At 39.1% G+C, this 24322-nt stretch overlaps 1 protein-coding gene across 1 annotated transcript in view; it reads right to left on the minus strand.

Annotated features, from left to right (window-relative positions):
* Nucleotides 1–22102, minus strand: part of Heca (hdc homolog, cell cycle regulator) — a 49530-nt gene extending 27428 nt beyond the window's left edge. Inside the window, exon 1 of the mRNA XM_076926921.1 lies at nt 21684–22102. Within this exon, the coding sequence (XP_076783036.1) occupies nt 21684–21960 (277 nt within the window). The 5' untranslated portion in view covers nt 21961–22102. The remainder of the gene's footprint in view (nt 1–21683) is intronic.
* Between the last annotated feature and the right edge of the window lie 2220 nt (nt 22103–24322).

The raw sequence follows: 24322 nt of genomic DNA on the forward strand, positions 1-24322 counted from the left end.
AGCAATTAAGTATTCTTTTCCAGACCCTCCTCCTTACAAATAGTATTTAACCAAAGGCCCACCCTGGGGTGTGTGGGTACTGCCAGATCCATCTACATCCGCCATAAAAAATAAACCCTTTTGGAACCACGGACTTCCTCGTGCCTGCCTTGGGGAACCGTGGAGAAGGTCTCAACTATCGAGTGGAGGTCTAATCTCCAGTGGAGGACTTTTCTGTGTTCCAGCCACGGGGACTGCCAATTCAAGCAAGCTAGCCGGGCCCACTGAGTCTGCCAATCGAGTACAGTAACAAAGAGTCTCTTCGGTTAGTTTAGGGCTTTCCTATCCCTCGTTCCTTTCGGCTTTGGGCCAGCCCTGTATGCCCCAGTCTCAGTTCACCGCATGGAGGGAACTCAGTTAAATTCTCCAGCTTCTGCCACTCTGAGCCGCGGTTCCACAACTGGGCCATGGCAGATGTGCAGGGACCACAAAACTGCCCTACAGCAACCAATGTCAAAGTAGTCTCCTTCACAGCATGAAATCCTGATAACTGTCTTCACTTTCTAGCTTCAGTCATGGAAGTCAACCTGTGTACCTATCAATTCATTAGTTTTTCAGGCCTTGGCCAGGACATTTAACTGCCCCATGCACTGGTTTTGTTTTTTGTTTGTTTTTTCTTTTCCCATAAAATGCTAGAAATAACAGTGCTACATCAAAGGGTCATTCTAAGTAATAAAAATTATTGAAGTAGTTCAAATAGAACTTAACACCTATTCACTTAACTTTAAACAATTATTGCAAAAAAAAAAAAAAAAGTCCTATCAGTTTGCAACAACACAATGCAAAAAAAAAAAAAAAAAAAAAAAAAAAAAAATCAAGAAACGGAGTTCACAAGCACAGCTCCAGAGAGGTGACCAACCTTCTGTCCACATATGTAGACTGCTGAGACACATGGGGAGGGTAGCACAAAGAGTGTATATTAACCCTTTCTTACTTCTCCCCTTCCACTGCACACAAGCACACACCCTCCTCTTTCTCACCTGTTTCCTTGCAGCCTTCTCTTAGCCTCAAATCCCTTTCACAGACTCCTAGGCCAGAGACTACTGACTCCAACACACACCATCTCTCTTTACCGTGAACCTCCAAGCACCACTTGCAAATCTTATGGAAAATCTCTGCACCATCTTATGCAAAATGCTATCACTGTCTTGCCTGTATTACTCTCAACCTCCTTGTTTATCAGGACTTCTCGTGTGTGTTTAAAGCTACAAAGAGGTAGTGGTGTATTTTTCCCTATAACAAACAAAGCAGGATGGCATACTCCAAACATTTAACTAACTGACTTGCTTTAACATCTGATTAAAGATCTGCCCTCAATGTCAGAAAAATAAACACTTCATATCTTCTCCAACCTAAGCCCTTTTATCCCAAACTTGAGTGACAGGGATTCATAAAGCACAAAATACAATTTTATTTATGAAATTGGTCCTAAAGACCTGCCCCAACCAAAAAACAAAACAAACAAACAAAACAAAATCAATCTTACGTCTGTGATTAATGTATAGGAAAAACATGTTCAAAATGCATAAATAAGCAATTACTGTGCTGCTCATTTCTTTTAATTTAATGGATGTCTTTTAAATTGTATCAGCTTTATTTCTACATCTAGTTTACCTTATAAATTAACAATGTGACATATCGATATCTTTTATCCCATCTCATTTCTCCTCCAGAGTTACTGATTTTCACAAGGCTTTTAAACACTAGTATCAATTCACCCAAATACTTTAAAGGGTATAGATTATAACAGAGAACATCAAAATAACACAATATCACCCAAATCCTTGAAGATGTTCTATTAAAATTAAGGATTCGAGGAAGCATACTACCAAAAGTTAGTACCTCTAAAACCAAGTAGGACCACTGAGTAACAAAGCATTTTTATAATTTAATGATCTGCTAGTTTGGAAATATAAAGTGGTTTATGCATAATTTGGAAGAATGTATCTGCTAAAATTACGCATATAATGTAAAGCTTTTGTTACTATTATTCTATTTGAAATTTATACAGTTAGATTTATATAATAGGATCACACTGTCCTAGACAATAAATTTGTAGGCTTTTTCTCTTCCTCAGATTTAGAACTTAAGAATGTATTAGAAAACTACATGGTACTCTAGCATCTAAATATAGTACTAGCATCCTTTGGAAGGAAAAGCAGGGCCAGTTTTCTAAATTGCATCACATCATAAAAATAGTTGTATGTACAAGTGCGTGCTTGTAGACATGGATATCTGCATAGAGCTCTTTGGACAGCTCTTAAAGTCTATATGTCATTTTATAGCACTCTACTCCGATTTTAAAGCCTTTTTGTTCATGAGAAAACAGGCTGGGTTTTCATATCTTTGCCAATATCCTCTGTAGTCAGTAACAAATAGTCAAGATTTGGCCAAAATTAAATGCCTTTATTTTCTTACATAACTTACCATGTAAGTTACAGTTCAGGACCTCATAATGTATTACTTTCTTAGGAGTTTCCAAGTGGCGTCTGAAGGACAAACACCATAGGAGAGTTCCTGCCCTCCCCGACCTCTGGAATTCCAATGGCTGAAGATGCAAAGAGGTTTTACCTCTTCCTTAGGCTGTCCAACAGATAAAACATGATTGTCTGATTTATCTGGCAGTGTAAGCAGTAAATGCCAGCTTCCTGTCAGAAAATACAACCAATATTTGCTACTATTCAGTATCTTCTAAAAGCTCAACTGAGAAGCAATTTTAAATCATAGTACATTGATACGCATAGAAACTAAAATAAGGACATATGGGGAAAAAGGCATAATATATTCCCCAAATGCTTGTCTTGGTTAGGGTTTCTATTGCTGTGAAAAAAAAAAAAAAAAAAAAAAAAAAAAAAAAAAAAAAAAACACCACCATAACCAAAAGTAACTTGGGAGAAAAAGTTTTTTTCAGCTTACAACTTTCAGTTTGTACTTCACCCCTGAGGGAGTCAAGACAAGAACTTAAGGCAAGAAGGAACCTGTAGGTAAGACCTGAAGCAGAGGAATATTACTTACTGGCCTGCTCACTCAATGCCCGTGCAGCTGCTTTCTTAGTACAACCAAGGACCACCTGCCTAAAGATGGCATCATCTACAATAATCTAAACCTTCCTACATCATCACTAACCAAAAAGAAACACATCCCACAGGCTGGCTACAAGCCATCTGTTGAAGTCATTTTCTCAATTGAGGTTCTCTTCTCTCAGATGACTCTATACCTTGTGCCAAGTTGACAAAAAACTAACCAGCACAGTGCTTTAAAATTCAAACTGTAAACTTCACATAGGAAATACTTCAGAGTGATCTAAGTAAGTTATCATAGACATATGCATAAAGAGTCCTCAAACTTCTCCAATAGGCAGTCAGTTCACCCTATAGTATGACATCTGAAATCAGTCCTAGGATCTTATTATAGGATGTGGACACTGGGGACAATGAGATGTAGGACTCCTATGTAAAATAAAATAGACTTCTCAAGTCAAATGGCTAAGAGCTGGTTACTGAGTCACACTGTTTCAACCCTTGGACAAACTGCTTTTAATAATGACAGCAGACAAAATAAATATGGCTTATTTAAAAAAAATTATTGTCCTTAACATTTTTTATGGTTTACAATGTCTGACAGTTAAGTGACCAGCTTTTGTTATTTAATCTAATAAAGACTAGAGCACACCACTACTACTGTTTTGTCTCCCGACCTACTCCTAGAACTAAAGCTAAACTTGTGACCTACCTTTTCTAATGGCTTAGGATAAACACTATCGTACCTACCTATTAAGTCCCTATTAATACTCTGTGATTATTTAATTATACTATATATATTTTGAAAGACAGTTTAATTGTAGAAAAGGAGTATGTAACTAAAACAAAAGTCTCTTCACATGTTTTCTTAACTTACAATTCAGTTTTATCAAATATGAATTAAAGCCTGTACTTAATAGGTGCCAAAGTTCTAGCCCACATTTTGCAAAGCCAGCCAGAGAAGAGTGCCGCTTGGTTGACCTCAATGCAAATCCAGTGAGCATCCTTCCTTTGTAGTAACACCCAGCCAGTCTAGTAGATTTATCTTTTTTACATTGACGAAAAAGAGTAGTATGGAAGACAGAAAAATAAATACAAATGACTATTGGAAATACTGATAATAAGGTTGTGTGCCAATAAGCTGATATCAGCACTTTCTACTTCCCCTTTTCTACTATTAGAGTGAATGGAACACCATTAAATAACAACCTGAATCTTACCCATCGTAAGGGATCACAGCTAATTTAATCCCTTACAAATATTATGGATGAGGTCAGATTTCTTTTTAATTAGTATATGCTAGTAAGTATAGTCAACATCAACTTACTACATCACACTAAAAACAAACAAAACAAACCAACAATAAAAACCTAACTACAATAAAGAGGGAACCAAGCATGGTGGCACACAGTTGTAATCCCAGCACTTAGGAAGCTATGACAGGAGGATCAAGGATTTTGACTTCAAGACCACCCTGTGCTACATAATGAGATACTATCTCAAACTGCCTTCCCCGTCTCTACTCTCCCCCAAAAGCAGGTGGAAGTAGAGTTCAGTCAGAGAGAGCATACCTGGTTGTGCCATGCCCTGTGTTTCCTCAGCAAAAAAGTAAATAAAAAGATAGGGAAAGCAAGAAAGGAGAGGGGAAAGGAGAAAACAAGAAAAAGAAAATGAAAAAAGAAAGTAAAATACAGAATAATTTGAGTATCTGGCAGTAGAGGTCACTACAAATAAGGACTGTGAGAGCAACTTGATTGGATTAATGAATACCCCTGGCATTAAAGCAGGCCTTCAGGCAGGTCTTTGAAAGTGTTTACACAGAGGCTTATCAGAGAAAGACAACCCACTCTAAATGTAAGAAACACCATTCTCATGGTCTTGTGTCCAGCCAGATAAACAATGATATTCCCCTTTCTCTGCTTTTGGTCAGCAATATAAACCAAGCCACATTCACTGCCATGCCTTCCCCCACCATGAGAATTACACCCCTCTGCCCTGTGAACCAAAATAAATAGGTAAGCTGTATGTTGTCAAGTATTTGGCCATAGTATCCAGAAACGTAACTAATACAAAGTCATGTGCAGAAAAGCTTAATACACTCCCAAAGTGCCTTAATACTCAAACTATAAACTTTAATCATTTCATAAAAATATGATGACTAAGTTAGTTTTATGGGCAAGTTTATCATAGATAATTATGTACAGAAAGAGTCTTCCTATTTTACAGGATACCAACTGCGTTAGTTTTGTTTCCTGTTGTCACTCAAAACAACAACAACAACAAAACAAGTCTTCCTATGAATCAAGATAATTCCCCCACAGATACGGCCAAAGCTAAGCTAATCCCAAAGAGATACCTTTCTCGGGTGATTTCTAGATTGTCAAATTGACAATTAAAACTAACGACCACATTAACATGGACACCAATGGACATGTGTATGGGATTTGTTTTGGACACGTAACACTTTAAAAAGGCTCTTTTCTAAAAGATAAAATAAAATCACCCTATTCATTTTAAGGTCAAATACTGTAGTGTGTGCTGTATTTCTGATCTGGAATTCAAGGGACTCTCTGTGTTAAAGGCCTGATCCTCAGCTTGGTTAACAGGATGTGGTGAACTTTGAGAAGTAGAGCCTAATGGAAGGCTTTCAAGTCACTGGGAGTGTGTTGTCCCAGTGGGGCTGTGGGATACCAATTGTTTTCTTTCTTGCTTTCCAGCTGTTATATGAATGGATTTGCTCTACCAGTGCTGATGATGTACCTCCACAGTCAAAAAGCAATGGGACCAGTTAACTAAAACTTCTAAAATCATATGCCAAAACAAATTTTCCTTTCTTTTTTTGAGATAGGTCTCTCTGTGTAGCTTGGAACTGCAGCTCGTTATGCAGACCATAGATTTCAGAGATCTAGCTGCCTCAGTCTTCTGAGTGTTGAGATTAAAATCATGCACTACCACACCCAGCAACCTTTTCTTTTTATAAACAGACAGTTTAAGTATTTGTTACAGGGGGAAAAAAACTGATTACCAAACTGTAGAAGAAAAAAAAAAATACATGAAGTCTCTGAAAATGTTCTAATTCCTATTGGCTGCTGAAGATGTAGGCCAATTCAAAAAGTGTCTTAAATAACTATTATATGTCCAGTGTGGAGTTTGTTATAGGGGTTAAACATGAGGGAAATAAAGTAAGTCATATTCCCTCACTCTTTTTTGCTTGCCTTGTATTTTTGTTTTATTAAAACCTGGATGCCAAATACTAGGTAACAACTAAAACGTTGATTTCCGTGTCATCCAAGATTTGACATTGTTACTTACTGCTATACAGATAAGCTAATAATTATCGTGAAGTAACTTTAGTAAAGTTTTTTTGTGTGTATGTGTCCTGTGCAGTTACTAAGATCTTTGTTCAGCTAACTTGGTGGTTAGTACCTGTACTGACTTTCTTAAGTAACCTGAATAAGTCTAATAGCCTTTGCAGAAAGGTTGTGTGTACATATATACATTGGGGCATGCCTTCAAATGGTTGTGTGGCAGTTTAAAACTCTTTTAGCCTTTAACTTCTGATCCTGTGGAACCTGGAGATTAGCCACAGATAAAATTGGAGCCTTATTTTAAGGGTTTTCAACGAATGTATATTACCCTGTACAAGGGCATGGTTTTCAAGAGCTTCAGGGTTATATATATCTAAGATTTTAAGACCCATAAGGACACTTCATTCTCCACATTTTCTATTTTAAGTTTCATGAACCAATTTTTGTTGGCCCCAACTATTATAATTACTATTGCCACTTCTGCAGCTTCAATAAGTAACTGCAGGCAACTAACTGTTTTTAACAGATATCTCAAAACAAGACTTTGCACTAGTGGATAAACTCTGAGCGGGTCAAGGGGACATGCCCTACAAGAGAGCTTCTAGACAGATTCAGTGACAATTCAGCAGGGCCAGGATTATTAGAGAAACTCCAGACCTATCCCAGCTTCCATGATTACCAAGCTACTATAGTTTTGAAAGCTACTTTGACATGGATGTAAAAGAAGGGTAGATAAGACAAGTTAAAACACCACAAATCCCATTATTCTGATCCAACTCCTTCTGTTGAAAAGGCATTCTTAGAATTAAATAAAAACCTCTGGCTAACTGCCAGAGTTTGAAAACTTGATTTTGACAACTTTGCTGTTATTCTCATTACAAACTAACCCCAGTTAAGAGGAAGGCTTCATGAAAGGATTCCACTCCATGTTAGAATGTTGTCTGGCTTGACCTTGTGCAAGCAACCACAGCTGCCCAAAGTTCATAAGCACAGGAATCCTGTCATTCCAAGCAGGTGTTCACTTGCATTTAATATCATACACTTTTATGTTATCTCAGTATACCCACTCTATTCTCCTGTTAAATTCAATTAAGACCTAAAAGTTAGCCTAGTTTCAAATTCAAACTAAATACAGAAAGATATTTTACCCATTTTTAAATTCTTATTCTGGCTCCAGCATGCTAACATCAGTAAAAAAAGACACATCAATAATCTCCTTAAGGTAGAAAAGTCTCATTTTCATTTTCTGACATAAGCTATGTTATGACTCACGTCAAGACCTAAATGGACATGGACCCAAAATATGGCTACTTTAGTCTGATTATCAGAATTGAGAAAATGATCCATGCTTCTTTCTGAATTTTTTTTTTTAAAGATCATAGTTCCGCTGACTAGAAATAAGGAGAACCCTTCATACAGATTCTACAAATGCTTCCTGAACATACAGAAGATCCTTTAGTCATACACCAAAGGGCATTTAGGCTCTTTAGTGGCCCTCCTTCTTCCATCCCCAGCCATCAGCACAAGTAAAAAGCTACGCTAGAGATGTGGGTTAAGGGTAAAATATTTGTCCATCACACTCATGGTCCTGGTTTGAATTCCTAGCGTCACTTTAAAAAGAGCACAGAAAAGCCAGGCATCACCATGGCCGTGCAGACCTTTAAGTCCAATACTCTAAGCAGAGGCAGATAGATCTCTCTGAGTTCAAGGCTAGCCTGGTCTTCTAAGATAATCCAGGGCAGCCAGGGCTCTGTTATGCAGAAACCCTGCCTCTAAAAATCAAAAAAGAAAAAAAAAAAAAAGAGCACAGAGATAGTGACCAATAATTTTGAATAACCAGATAGACTATGACACATACAGTTATATAAGAACAGTCTATTCAAAATATTCAGCATTCATACTTAACACTCAAACGTACTTAACTTCTAAGCTAAGCCACATTAAAGAAATATTTAAACCCAACTACAGCATTTTAAAAGCTTCCTGACATGTACCTTTCACAAACAAACAAGGAGGTGAATCTACTCAAGCTAATAGAGCTGCTAAGTTCAAAAGAAAAGGAGAAAAGTTACAAACAAAAGAGCAGGCTTCCCTGTAAAGAAAGTCAACAAACATATTCTGTTGGTATGGAGAATATTAAATTAGACAGCAGAAAAAAACACTGGGCACTGAGCTAAGCCTCTTTCAGTTGTATCCTATTGGGATAACTCACAAACATGTGTAATTTGAGTTTAAACCAGTAATATCTTATCACAGTATAGCTAATGTCTTTCCTCTATCAATATCCTTAAACAATTTTATTTACATATTCAATTTGTTGAGCTGAAATCTCCAAAATAAGATATGTTCTAATCATGTTTTCCCTTCAAAATAACCTGGTAAACCGCTTTCTAGCTATCACCCAAGCAGTCTTAGGAAGAGCAGCCTGTTGCCTCCAACCAAACTGAACAGAGTATTTCTCAAGTGCTCTATTAGCAATAAGCAAACAACAATGAATCTGTTACAACAAGGAAAGGCTTGTTACAAGACAAGAGAGCATGTCTAAGACCTATACATACTTCAGTACAAATGAAAACAACCCAGCAATCAGTCATGACTATGGCCTCCTGGCCTAAAAGTTTACCTCCTACACACACACTTCATGTAGCTTGCTATGATGCAACCCTTGAAGAATAGCTCATAAAATGTTCTAGGGGAGACTAGTAAGTGCCAACTTACAGACTCCCAGCGATTGCTTAAGCTAGGAATACCACAATAACTAAACATTCAGTTTTTACCTCTTCTGAACATAAAGTTTTGTACTATGGACATTCTCCAAGATTCAAAATTATCCATTTCAAAGCTGAAAGGAAAAAAGTGAAGTTATCATTTATAAACTGATGAACAAAAAGTCTGGAAATTAAATTGTATCATAAAGCCTTTTGCAGGAATTCTAGGAAGACTAACTCAAATAACTGATTTTCCCTGAGACCAACAGCAAGGTTCTCTAGGGAAATCTACACAGTAAGAGCTCTCATATCCAAATCTGTAGAGAAACAAAAGTCCCCTCCCCCCTATAAAAGCAATGCATGAATTTTGGAAGATTAGCATTCACTGTGAACTCCTTGGAGGAAGGCCAAGGTCTGTCCTGGATTCTTCCAACAAATCAGAGTATGCATTCATCACTAGTTGGATCACAGCCACCCTCCTTCACAAACTGAGAAGCAAAAACGCATCTAGAAAGCACTAAAATCCCCAGATCATGGCACAAGTAACTGCTTTTTCAAACAGCTTTATAGTTTGCAGGGGGCTCATCACAAGCAATATCACGTCACCCTCACTTTCTCTGGATAAAACTGGGGCTTAGAGCAGTGAAATGGCTCAATGGTTAACGGTGACTGCCACCCAATGATACACGCCTGACAACTGGGGCTTGATCCCAGGAACCACCAAAAATAGAAGAACAGAACACACTTCACAAAGTTATTCTCTGACCTCCACATGTATACTATGGCACAATGCACATTATACCACATCAGAAAACCCATATACACACACAGGAAAGCCTACAAACATGTACATGAGCACAGCTTTTAATAAATTAGGCTTGGAAAGATTCAGTAATCTTGTAAGATGGCAACACCAATGTACAACTCTAACCTGTGCCTCTCAATCTCACTCTTTAGCAAAATCAGGGAGTTTGGGAGCCTTTTCTAAATCACTGGTATCTAAGGTATGGTCCTGCCTGGATTAGCATCATGCACAGTACATGAATAAACTTTTGATTCAACTGAGCACATGTTCTAATTTTATTAACATACACATGCCATTTCAGTTCAAGTGCCTGAATGAAAAAAGTGAAACCTTTCTTCTGACTCTGAACTTAAGTTTGTTATCATAACCAAGAATGGGCAATTTGGCCTTTAAGAGGCCTCAGTTTGCAACCTGGCTCATGAGAAGAGGAAACAGGAGCCTTTATCAACCACTGCAACATGTTACTTAGGTGACATAAAAACTGCAAAGAATCTAAGTCATGTGTTGAACACTGAGCTCAGCTGTCTGCTAGACTGTCGTGACCATGGATAAAGAGAGTAGCAGAGGAGGGCACCAGAAACTGCAGTCAAATCAGCAGAGTCCATAAACTTAACAGCATTACTGTGCAACTGGGATTCAAAGGACTCAAGTATCAATAACTATGCCATGCACAATCTTTTAAAACTTCTGCTTTTCGAGAGACTCTGTCTCTATGTAGATAGTATTTAATCATACAAAACACTTCTAGCTAGTATAGACTAACCTAAAGCTGAAAGGCAAATAGTAAAATACAACAAACAGATGCAAAAAAAAAAAAAAAAAAAAAAAAAAAAAAAAAAAAAAATCCTGAATATACAAAGACTGTGTAAATCAAAAAAACACAAAAAACTTGTAAATAAAAGAAAAAACTAGCAGAAAAAATAAAAATGACCAAGATACAGATAATGTTTACTCACTGACAGTCTTTCAAATGCAAAACCAATTTGTATATTTTTCATTTATGTGACTGTCAAAGATAAATACGTTCAAAATTTATATCAGATAATATGAAGAAACAAATATTCCACGGGCTAAGGAATAGCTTAGTGGTAGTATGCTTTTCTTCCAAGTAATGAGAAGGTATTAGGTTCAATCCCCAGCAAGGGAGGAGAGAAAAGAGAGTAGAAAGGGGAGAAAAGGTAGAAGCTTTCCCTTAACGAGCCTTTACTGCTACTTTACCATAAGCACCACAGGGCAAGAACACATATGGAGCTCAAAGCCCTTTGGAAGAAGTCTTTGAGCTGCCCCATGTTAGTTCTCCGTGCCAAGCTCTGTTCATGACTTCTGGTATCACTGCTCTAGACACACCGTACTTGTTCATTAATAACTGCTGCCAGCTATCCCCGGCTCAGGCTCAGATTACAGGCCGCATCTGCTGCCAATAAAAAACAGCTAGAACTTAATTCTGTACATTGCCCAGTTTCCATTTCTGTCCAGACACTGTGTTAGTCATAACAAGTAGTAGTAAGTTTTTTATAATACAATTCTATGAAATATCATGCTGAAATCATCTTCACACTCAGAAATGTTCACAAAGTAATGTCAAACAGAGCTTGTGATTTCATCCAACACCAGACATGTTTTTATAACTTGAAGGGATACAATCTAAAATATAACCAATCCTATGCTTACCCATAGAGGAAAATACACATTAAAGTATGATCTTCCTAATTTACAAAAGTAATCTGAACTTTTGCTACAACGCATCCTCTTGATTAGTTTTATATAGGCTTATACCTTAAAACATTCTATACCAAGTAAATTGTCAATGAAATGAAATAAACAGAAATTCTGAACATGTGGGTTATCTTTCATTATCTTCAATTGCTCTTGGAGAATGATATAATTTGAGTGCCAAAATCCAGAATATGTCATTATGGTTAAAAAAAAAAAAATCTTTACAAAAGTATTTTCTGAGTTGAGAGCTTTCACTTTTGGAAATCTCTTATCTGCCTAAAAGTGGAGCAGTCTCCCTCTTCCCACCAAAAGAAATCAATTACCAAAATTACCTTACTGACACTGCTTCTTACTACCAGAAGTAAGAAGTCTCCATACCACACAAAGGGACACCATCACAAATCTTTGGACTCTTCTATTTATTCTAAAAGCCTATTTGTCATTCCACAAAGTTGACTTTCCCCAGAAGTGTCCCTTCCCCCACTTATTCCTTATCATTAAATTGAAGAAAGCTTCAAATTCTACCCATGACTTTGTTCCACATATTTCTGTTACAATCTAATCTGCAGTTCCTCAAGGCCTGAGCCTATGAAGGAAGAGGAAATACTTTTCCTTTCTAACCTTTTCACCATGAACTGCACTGTTCATATACTGAGTGTATCTGAGAGCCATGCTAACTAATGCAGTCTAAGCTGTTTCGATAACTTACATTTCACACTTTCTCATTAAGTCATCTTTCTTAAAGCTCCATCTTAATATATTTTTCTTAGATTGTTCTCAAGTTTTTTTATAGTCCTAAGTATAACAATATAAATCATTTGTTTCCCCTTTCCACATCTGATAAATTACAACATAATTTACAATTTATAAATATTACTTACTTTTTACCAGTTTAAAAAAGCTCTAAAAATAATCATCTTGTTAAAATATTGTAAAAATATTGTAAAAATATCATCTTGTTAAAATAAATACCTGACAAACTTATTGATGACCTGTGGCTCCTGTCTTGGTTAAAATCTTTGCTAGATAATTAGTAGTTCACTGGCCACCACACAACCAAACTGACTACTCAGCCCCATATCATGTCGATGGCAACGAAAACTCAGGGCCTCTCACTTCCTACTGCCTTGAACATCTTTAAAAGTGTAGACTCTGGTGCTCCCATGTATAATTTAAGATTATACTTCCTGTCTTAGAAGACAGTAAGCACGTAATAAATGTGTAGTAGAAAGATAAGTACACAAAACAAAACAATGAACACACTAACAGAATGAACTCTTGCTGTTGCCTAAATAGATCAATCTTAAACTCACATGATTCTCTCCCCTCTCAATCTTTACCTCCAGTCCCTACAGTTAAAGCAATACTGTACTACACACTGTCTTGCTCTTATTTCACAGCTGCTACTGCTGCTGCTGCAGTAATGCCATAACATACTTGTGTTTATTTTTTATAAGGAAGACATAACTGTTTCATAGTTTGTTTTAATTTTTTTCCTAAATCATTCCATGTGTTTCCAGTTAAAATGGAGAGAAATAATGGTAGAAGAAAAGATTATTTATAGTCAAAGCATTGCTTAAATAAAAACCCAGTCATCTTCAACATTAACATTAGAATGGTGCAGACAGATGTCAACAGCTATGATTGCACCTTCACTATCACCAACTACTAATCTGTTATCTGCCATTAGTACATAATTTGTTGAATCTCGGTGAGCTACCAAATCACTAACCTCCCTAAGCACAACAGCATCTGCTCTAAACAGCACTCTCCTGTTGCTGAGACCTTCATGAGTACCAAAAGTTCTCTTCATGCTTGTAAAACTAAGAACCAGAGACTAGAAAGGCCATGGAAAAAAGACACAACGTTAAAAATATAATTCATTTTAAAATATAGGCTTTTTTTTTTTTTGTAAGAAAGGCTCTCACTATATAGCCCTGGCTGGCCTTAAACTCACAAGAGATCTGCCTGTCTCTGCGCTCTGAGTGCTGGGATTAAAGGTGTGCTACCACTATATGTGGCATGACTAATTATCGTTACATACTGAGTCCATAGGTAAAATACACTTTTAAAAACTAGGTCTCTCCTAAAACGACTGTTGAAATTTGATTCCCAATGCACCAGCATTAAGGCAGCTAGTGCTTAGAAGATTATCAACCACATAGATGGGATTAATAGCCTTAGAAAAGTGATTTAGACTAAGTGCATTCTTTCTATGTGTTCTGCCCTTTGAGGATGTTGTGATCAAATAACATAATCCATAGAGCAGACCCCGACCAGATAACATCTATCCCCTGATCTTTTACTTTCCAACTTTCAGAACTGTGAAAAATATTATTTCTATGATTTAAAAGTGTCCAAGCCTGTGGTATTTTGATTGTTAGGTCCAAAGCCTGCCTGCTCCCATGGAAATCTGATGCTGATGACAATGTCCTAAAGAGAAGAACCCTGGCAGGCAACAGAAGCCTATAGGTGGGTTTCTGTTTTCCAAAAACCTCCCTTAATCTGCCTCCCACACCCTAAGGTCAACACCTTGGGCAATGAGCATTAGTCCTGTCAACTGCAGCAGCTGTGTCAGCTCGAGACCCATCCTTTTGGCTGTCATAGAAAATCCACTTGCTATTGTGCCATTCTGCTCCCAACCCATGCCCTGAGATAGCCCAATAAACCTTTTTTTCCCCTACCCACAAATGGTCTAGTTCAGTGGTTTCAAAACGACCTCATTTACAGATATGGCAACTACTCAGGACTAGTGAATTAATTAATTGATTAATTAATTAATTTGTCCTTATACCCACAGGTAAAGTGTAGTGTTAAGTCTTCATCAAGGAAATTTCTTTTTGCAATAGATGGAAACCATTACAGAAGACCATAACCAATCAAAATGCAGTTGTGGAGCCCAGTCACAATGGATAGGTCAACAACACAAACCCCACTCCTAAGGCTGAAGGACCATTGCAGAGGAGGGAGTATTAAGACTGTAAGAGCCAGAGGATCAGAAAGTTTGCTGTAAGAGTGTTTGTCCTAGTAATGTCAGAAACTACATCCATGCAGCCTCACCAACATGAGCAGAACAAGGACAACAAGAGATATGCCAAAGTATACAGGGGATGAGGGTCAGAGAGCACAAGGCCTCAACCCTACATAAAGAACTAAGGAATACTGAAATTGGGACAAATAGGGTTTTTTGTGTTTGTTTTTGTTTTTTTAGGAAAGAGTACACCAACTCGTCATCCAATTCCAAACAGTGAATCCTAAAAACATATTTACAAGTAACATTATATTGACTAAGCAAGTTATATTTAGGAATATATATGCCTATACATACACATATATACCTGCAACAATTAAAGAGGCCATGAAATTGAAAGAGAGCATGGTAGGGTATATACAAGGGTTTGGAGCAAGGAAAGGAAATGATGTCATTGTATTTTAATCTCAATATAAGAAACTTTAAGAATGGTAAGGCAAAGAATCAGTGCTTCCTAACTCAAAAAAGGCCAACTACACAAGTTCTATCACTGACTTCTATTTGATTACCCTGCTAAAGGTACAATTTAAAGAAGAAAATAGAATAATAAATAGTAGCTGACTGATAGTGTTGTACACTTAATGACCTTTATCACTCAGCCATTAACAGTTCTTAATCCTGTAATAGTTTTTTTATGAATAAACATTTCACGCAACCACAAACATATTTTTCTTCACAAATAAATTTTAAAAAGAAGAGTTGTGGGGCTGGTAATATGGGTCAGCAGTTAAGAACATCAGCTGCTCTTCCAGAGGACCAATATTTGATTCCCAGCACCCCCACGGCACCCCCCAGCTATTCATAGTTCCAGTTTCTGGGGATCCAATGACTTCTTTTGACTTCTACAGATACCAGGCATGTAAGTGGTACAAAAGCATACATGTAAGTGAATCATCCATATCAAAATAAAATGTAATTTAAAAAGTTAATAGAACTATGATCAAACCTTGGGGTGAGGATTACCGCTGAACACAGGCTACTTTTAAAATGAATTTATAAACCTGAGTCTTTTATTTTTATATTTTCCTTTTTCATGTACTTAATTTCTGTATTAATCTTCTTAATTATTCTATTACAATGGTTATTTTATATCTCAGGTATGGAGATAAATGTTATTTTGAAGAGCCAGGCAGTAGTGGTGCATGACTTTAATTCCAGCACTCAGGAGGCAGAGGCAAGTAGATCTCTGAGTTTGAGGCCAGCCTGGTCTATAGAGCAAGTTTCAGGGCTACACAGAGAAACCCTGTCTCAAAAACCAAAAAAAAAAAAAAAAAAAAAAAATTCTAAAACAATCTTACAACCTTTAAGAGAAAGCTTCCTAATGGGAGAAAAAAAAAAGAAATTTAAGGCTGAAAAAAAGGTATCAAAATATTAAAATATTAATATTTGTTATCTCTCAGAGGTGGGATTATATATTTTTGACTAGAAATGTGAAAAGAATTTGTCAAATAACTTTTTTCTTTCTTAAACTTTTCTTTAGATTTATGTATTTTTAGCTTATGTATATGGGTGTCTTGCTCACTTGTATATCTACACCACATGCATACAGTATCCAGAGACCACAGGAGGATGTCAAATCTTCTAGAGCTGAAGTTACAGACTGCTGTAAATCACCATGTGGGTACTGAGAACCAAACCCAGATGGCTGTGAGCCACCATGTGAATGCTGAGAGCCAAACCCATGTCCTTTGCAAAAACAACAAAAGCTCTTAACCACCGATCCATCTCTCCAGCCCCCCTTTTTTTTTTCTCTCCTCTTCCTCCCCCAGCACTGAAAAATGGAGCCAGAGCCTCACATACACAGGGCATGCAAGGGCTTTATCACCGAGCAAAGGGCTTTATTACATCTCCAAGTCAACATAATATTTTCAATCAGTGGTTTTCAACATGTGGTTTGGGACCCTTCTGGGTGTTGAATGGTCCTTTCACAGGGGTTGAATATCAGATATCCTTCATATCAGATATTTATGATTCCTAACAGGAGCAAAATTACAGTTATGAAGTAGCACTGAAAATAACTACATTTGGGGGTCATCACAATATGAGGTGCTGTAGTAAAAGGTCACAGTGTTAGGGAGGATGAGAACCACTATTTTAAATAAATCTCTTCAGATGCATGAGAAGTGATCACCAGTATACTCAGGACATATCCCCCCCCCCCCAATACATTCCTTCAGTTACTTTCAAGTTCATTCACCAAATTAATTAAAACTTAGCACAACTAAACGCTTGAAGTAAACTCCTAAGAAGACTAAGCTACAAGATTAACTGCCAGTTTTGCCTCCTGGTTTTTGCTTTGGTTTACAGTTTTGAGGTAGACTCTTACATAGCTCAGGCTGGCCTGGAATTCTCCATTTTCCTTTGTGCTAAGATTAGTGGTATATACATATCTTATTGTCTGTCTTCAGTTCTCTGAGGAATATTTTATATTCTTAGACTTACAGAAAATTTGACACTGAAAGTTTAATTTCTAAATTTAATAACTAATCCTGTAACAAGCGAAGAGAGGAGCATCTGATACAGCAAGCAGTTTTTCCACCAATACCTACTGCAAAGATGAACTTCAAAAGACAATGTCCACCCATGCAGTGGTGATGGAAACCTTTAATTCCACCACTCCTGGAGGCAGGGGCATGAAGATCTTTGTGAATTAGAGGCCAGCCTGGTCTACAGAGTAACCGTGTCTATACAAAGAAACTCTGTCTCAAAAAAAAAAAAAAAAAGTTCAACCAGGTGCTGTGATACATGCCTGTTACCCAAGCACTCATGAGGCAGAAGCAAGAAAATAACAATTGAAGAAAGCCTGGGCAAAAAAAAGGAGGAGGAAGAAGGGGAGGAGAAAGAGGAAGAAGGAAGGAAGGAAAGAAGGAGGGAAAATCAGGCATGCACTATTTGCACTATTTTACTTTTGATTCATATAGGTAATTTATAAATGTATGAATAAAGTAAATGCCTAAGAAGGGCAACCCATTAAGGTATACTACAAACCTGGTTATAAAGTGTTTACTTATCAAAAAATAAAGCAAAATATAAATCCTGTTCATAGATAGTACTCAGGTGGTACTCAAAAAATTTATAAACTGATACATGATTCAGAACGTATCTTTTGATGAAAATAATGTTATACAATGGTTATCCCTCAGTCTGTCCCACAAAACCTACATAGCAGTTAATAAGATATATTTATTTATCCTACACTGGCTTCTGTGATGTCCCTGGTACGTCTAAAGGAAAAACCCAGTAAATGTCAGGAAAACAAGCGTCCCTCTCCACATAAATTCTCCAGCAGAAAGGGCACCCTAAAGTCTACTACTTTCTAGGGGAGCATGTTTCAAAGTTTTATATTCCTAGACTTATAAGTTTAAATATCTATCTCAAGGTTTAAAGGCACCAAAAAGCAGCCTATCTCTGATGTGTCTACCATACACGTCTACCCTCTGCCCAGTCCTGCCTCCTTCTCTCTCGCACTAATGAAGAGAACTCCACAATAAGCCTCCTGCCCATAAATCTCTTTCCTCTTTCAAGAGATTATTTCCCCAGACCAAACATAAACAACTTACACTATAAACTCCTTTGGAACTGTTCTAATATACCCTTTAATACATAATAGCTATCTTGCTCCATATTTAAGGAGGTATTATGATCTCATTTTACATATGCAGAAACCAGGCTCAGAACTTAAATAACTTACCCAAGGAAATCAGGGGTATTAATTTAAAATGGGCCCTATGAAAGGCAAACACTAACTTCAGTGAGCTACTGAATGACTTAAGGCAGAATTAGCTCAAAGGCCGGGCTGGAAATGAACGTGTGGTAAACCTTACTCAGCCACAAACAGGGATTTATAAAAGTTTATGCAAATCAGATCTACTGGAAAGTAGACATACCACCATCAAGATTTCACATGTTTTTAGAGCTGATGAAAAAAAGGCAGAGGCCTAACGGAGCCAGACTTTCAGAATGAAGCCAGTTGTAATCTACTGCCTGATTAGTAAAACTAATGAATGACAAATCTTGTCCACCTACAATCATAATGCTACAGTATGTGCACACAGATGTTTATTATATAGGACATGATGGCACTTTCTTACACTTGCTTGTTTCATCCATTCCTTGCAGAAAGCTTCATAAATTAGTATCTAAAAAAATAGAAGCACAACATCCTCTGAATTCTTATTTAAATACATAATAGCAACCAGTTCAACTGCCTCAACTCCAACCATACTATGCTCTCCTCAAGCTTCCCCTGGCTAACATCTTCTTTTTAGAATGAGAAGTTATTTATACTGACAATGAACAACTAAGGGCTAATATGACCTTGCTTTGGTAAGTAACTACAATGCCCCACACTTACAGAACATAAAACCACTCTGTAAATCTGAAACAAATACTAGTCATTAAGTTTACATCCAAGTATACATTAAGACCTGACTTAATCAGAACAAACCATTTAAAATTTTAATAGATATGAACCATGTTCAAGGCCAGCTTGAGACCTATACAGCTAAGGTGTTGTCTCACCACCTACAAGACTGTAAATATTTAGTAATTCTTTTGAAAAATGTATAATAGTAAAATCTAGTATCACAAGCAAAAACTTGAAATATACTTAGAAATCATAAAGCAGCCCAGCTAATGTAGTGTTAAAACTTAAAAATAATTGAGTCTTGAGCCAACAAGATGGCTCAGTGGGAAAAAGCACTTATCACTAAGCCTTACAACTGGAATTCAATACCCAAAATCTAGATGGTGGAAGGAGAGAACTCCTCAAAGTTGTTTTCTGAACTCAAAAAGTATGCTATCTGCACACTCACACAGTTGAAAAGAAAAAAATGAATCTTTGTTAGCGTATCTATTGCCCCTTCCTTTAAAAATCTCTCACCTACATCCATACTATATACATATATATACACACACATATGTATGCACATGTATACATATGTGTGTGTATATATACATATCAACCATTTACAATTTCCTTATTCATTTTGTGTAGGCCTTAGAGCCTATGTTAAAATTGTCTTCAGAAACACAGAGATGATTTTTCCAGTTAACTCCAACTATTCACCAAGGTGACACCAACAATGGGCACCACAGAATTCAGCTCACTGCTCTTGAATGTGCAGCTTCTGGGATTCTGGTTATGGCAACATGGGGGCCCGTTGCTTCTTTTCCCATATCAAATAAAGGCCTAATAAGAAATACATAGCTTTACACCAGTATTGCTAAATCTACCAGTTTAATACTTCAAGAGAATAACATAACTAACTGCCTTAATGCTTTCAATCTAGGAGGCACCACCTGCCAAAGAAAACCTTTGTCAATACTTTAAGATACTCAAATCTTTCAGTGTGATAAAGCAGTGTAGAAACACAGGTCTTTGTGAAAACCGAGGATGCACTAAAGTATAACCACTAGCCAAATACACTACTAGCCTAATGCATAATAGTATTAACATTACAAATAAAAAAGTTGTTCCTTTAAAATATTTATTTTAATACTTAATAACAACAGTCTAATAATTATTTTAAATAATATTTTAAATGAATAATAGTTGTTACTCATCAACCTTCTATTATTTGCAATGATCTTCTATTAATCTTTGCATTATAAGCCTTTAAAATAACAAGAAATGGGAACATAATGGTAAAGGGTCGCTTTGAGCCTCCCTCACACTAACCCTCTAAAGGACCAATGTAACCCCGACTCCCAACCCCACTCCCATCAAATTTGTACATGAGGAAACTGAGGTTCAGAAAAACTGGCCTTTCTGAAGATATCAAAACTCTAAATGGCTAAGGAAGAGTTGGTATTATGCAGAGTCTAATTATCTTCTTTGTCACATCAATATCAAAAGGAAAGTTAGAAGTAAGAAAGCAAGAATGTGCACAGGCTAGCCAAAAGTATTATCAAACACTCAAAAACTTTTAAGTTTGCCCCTGGTAATAAACAAATCTTCCTATTTCAAAACTGCAGGGTCGAGCCAGAGGGGCTTATATCCAACAGTCTGTAGTCTATCTCCTATGGGAAGCACTATAGAGTTATTTTAAGTACTGTACCCTTTTTAAAGGGAGAACATCTACATAGAGAATGGCCTCGGAAACTGAAAATTGTGTTAAAAAACAAATATAACTATTACAGTGATTCTCATCTATTTACATTAAAATATACATTCTTTTCCCCCTGAAAAACTAACTGCCGACAGTTTAAAAACTGCTCAAATAAATGTCAAGCATCCGATCACAAAAACAGTGTCTGGGGAGTAAGAAGAGAAAATCCTGTCACACCTTAGTGTTTACCTACATTCCTCCCTTCTAAAGGATCATTCAAGGGCTTCTTTAGAAAAACAAATGTGAAACAATTATACAAAAGACAAAAAAAAAAAAAAAAATGCAAAAAACTCCAGGCTGGGAACGGAAGTCAAGTTCAGATTCTCTTCCTTCCTCAAGCAAGACAAGAAAATTAAATACCCCTCCCCCCAACACACACACACACACACACACACACGCACGCACACGCACACACACACACACACACACACACACACACACACACACACACACACACACACACACACACACACACACACACACACACCCCTCTCAATCTCTGATCTCTCCACCTGTGGCAATCAGGCACCAGGCCTAGATGGACTGGGAATTAAGGCTTTTCTTCTTTGGAGGCAAAGGCGGGTGGGTGGATAGGTGGGTGGGTCGCGGTGAGCAGGGAAGTTTTCAATCGGATCATTCTAACTTGGGCACCTTTTCTCGCTTGCTGGCTGCCTCGCTCCCACTACCCCGGGACACTTCAGACTCCGTCCGCGCGGGCATCACGGGGAGCAGGCACAAACCCGAGCGCCGCCGCCCGGCCCACAGCCCCGGTCCCCGCCGCTCCGCGTGGGGACCACGGAGGGAGAGCCACCGCGGGGCGGAGGGGCGGGGCGAGCACTTCCTGACTCGCATTGTCCACGCGCCGCCCGCGCCACCCAGGGCCCCGCCACCGCGCCCGCCCGTCGGGGAGGAAGTTGGCGCTCGCCCCGCCGCGCCGTCGTCTTACCGTTCTTGGCGTCTCCCGCGGCCGCAGCCCCCGCAGCCATGGTGGCGTTGGCGGCGCCCGCGCCCGCACCTCCCGGGCCCGCCGCGCCGCCGGTGCCCGCCGCGCCGGGCGACACCGCCCCGCAGCCCGCCGCCGCCGCCGCCGCCAGGGCCCCTCCGGCCGCCGCGCCGGTCGCACCCGCCGCCGCCAAGGCCCCGGCTCCATTTTCCTGTTCGTCCCCGCTGCTGTTGGCGCGCTTGTTTTTGCGGCCGCCTTTGCTGCTCTTGGGGTTGGGCATCTCCCCGACCCGCTCGCGGGTGTCCCGGTACCCGGAGCCCACGAAGGTGGCTCCCCGCGGCCGGGGGGGGGGCGAGCACGGAGAGCCCCGGCCCGCCGCTCTCCTCAAGCACCCGCCCGGCCGCGCGGCCCGCGCCGCGCCATTTCGGCCGCCGCGCCCTCCCCGGCAGAAGCCGGCGCGGCCACGCGCGGCCACCCGAGGCTCGCAGCCGCGCGGGCGCGACGGGCCCGCGAGCGGAGCGAGACGCTGAGGAGCTCGAGGGAAAAGGCGGGTCTCCGGCTTGTTTTGATTCGGCTGCGCTGACACGCTCGAGGCCCGCCCCCGCCCGTGACGACACCGGGGCGTGAGCCTGGTTCCGCCCACCCGGTGACCTCACGGCTGGTTGCGCCGCCCTCGTGACGTCACGCTAGGCGCTCCGCCCTGCGCACTGGGTTACGTCATCCAGGCTCCTTCTCCAGAGACGTTCGAGGGCTTCCCGCGCCTGTACTAACAGCCATGTCTGAGAGCCAGGAAGAGGGTTGATGAAGTTAACTGACCTTCTGACCTTGCTGGAGCTGAAGCTTACAACACGGTCTATAAAAATAAACAGGTGACTAGAACAGGAAAGCAAAACAAAGGCTTTCGGATTAACAGTTCCTTCAGTGGCTCCTCAGCCCAATGATGGGAAGACAGAGGCGTTTCTGGAGAGTGCAGTTGAGCTCCTGCATGGGAATTCTTTAGTCTCGTGGTGGAAAGCTTATTTGACGCACAACTAACCAACCAGAGACCCAATGGTTCTGTCAGAAACAAAGGCAGCCTGGAGGAGCCCGACTGCACAAAGAAGACTGAGTTGTCTGCAGAGCATGACCAGGTTATGAGGAGGGCATTAGAGATGAAGATGAGAGGGCACGGCCATCCTCAGCAGTAGATGGCCAACACAAAAGAGACTCAGTGGAAACTTCAGGGGTTCTTTGTCTCAAAATGTTTTGTCAGGGATTTCTTTTTTATTATTTAGATGCATATTTGTTTTCTAAGGAGAGACAGGAGAGCTGTGGATTCAACTGGGAAGGAAGGTGGTGAGGATCTTGGAGGAGCTGGGAAGGGGAACAATAGCAGAATATAGTGTATGAAAAATATCTATTTTTAATAGAAGAAAAATGGAAAGAAAGAAAAAGAGGTGAGGGCATGGGGCTACTGGGAAGAGTTTGAATTGGTCTCCTTTTCTGCAACTCTCTTCTGTCCTTTTCAAAGACAAGCTCCATTTCACCCTTCTGGCCTCAGCTTGCTTTCTTCAGAATGACCCCGGGGCTTCCCAGAAAAGCTGTCAGAGTATCACAGTTTATTTCTCCTGTCTACCTCTGATTATGTTGATAATGTGTATGCTTAAGTATTTCTCCTCTGTTCCCTCACATGAAACAGTCAAATATTTATGTCTTGGGTGCCATAAGAAACAACTGAAATGAACTTGGTGAATGTATAAATAAAGTCCGTGATCCATGACAACAGAAAAAGTCTGAACTCATTTTGCAGTGTCTTCTTCCTTTAGTGCGATCTTTAATTGACTCAGCTGTTGAGGCAAGGCACTGTGCCTAGGTTGAAAAGTCTAGAAAGATGGCCAAGGAATTGCTCAGAGAACAGTCATCTGCATGATTTCCTAGCCAAGATTCTGATGGGCAGAGCCTGGAACAACACCGTATACTTGAGAGCAATTGCTAGTTGGACTTTTTTAGTGGAAAAATTATGGCCCTTTTTAGTCCTCAATACACTATATGTCAAAGGAAAGTAATCCTTTAGAAGGCCCAAATGATAGCTGAGATAGATAGGGAAGGAAGGAGGGAGAGGTGGAGGAGAGATGTGTATGCAGGAGATTAATATCAGTGTCTTCCTTTATTCCTCTACACCTTATTTTTTGAAGACAGGGTCTCTTATTGAACCTGGAGCTCACTGACATATTGGAAGACTAGCCAGTGAGCTCTGGGGACCCACCTGTCTCTGCCTCCCAAAGCTCCGGAACTATAGATATGTGTCTCTGTGCAGTTTTTACATTGGTTACATAAGGTTCTTATGCTGGCACAATGAACACTTTATCAATTTAAATCTCTCCCCAGCTAGAGAATAGCTATTTTGTGCTTATGATGTGTTTATGTCTTACATTCACATATCATACACACACACATATCCTATACCAGTAAAGCAGGGCAGGGTGTGAGTGTTTCTAATTCTGCAGTCTAATATAAAGCCTTCTCTGCAATCATGGCTAGTAAATATATATATTTGTTATATATATATATATGTAACATATATATTTGTTATATATATAATTTTATATATATAACAAATTTTTCAAGTGTGTGAAATATACCTAAAGGACTCTTCTGCCTGT

Source organism: Arvicanthis niloticus, chromosome 28 (genome assembly GCF_011762505.2).
Source record: "Arvicanthis niloticus isolate mArvNil1 chromosome 28, mArvNil1.pat.X, whole genome shotgun sequence".
NCBI classification, from domain to species: Eukaryota; Metazoa; Chordata; class Mammalia; order Rodentia; family Muridae; genus Arvicanthis; species Arvicanthis niloticus.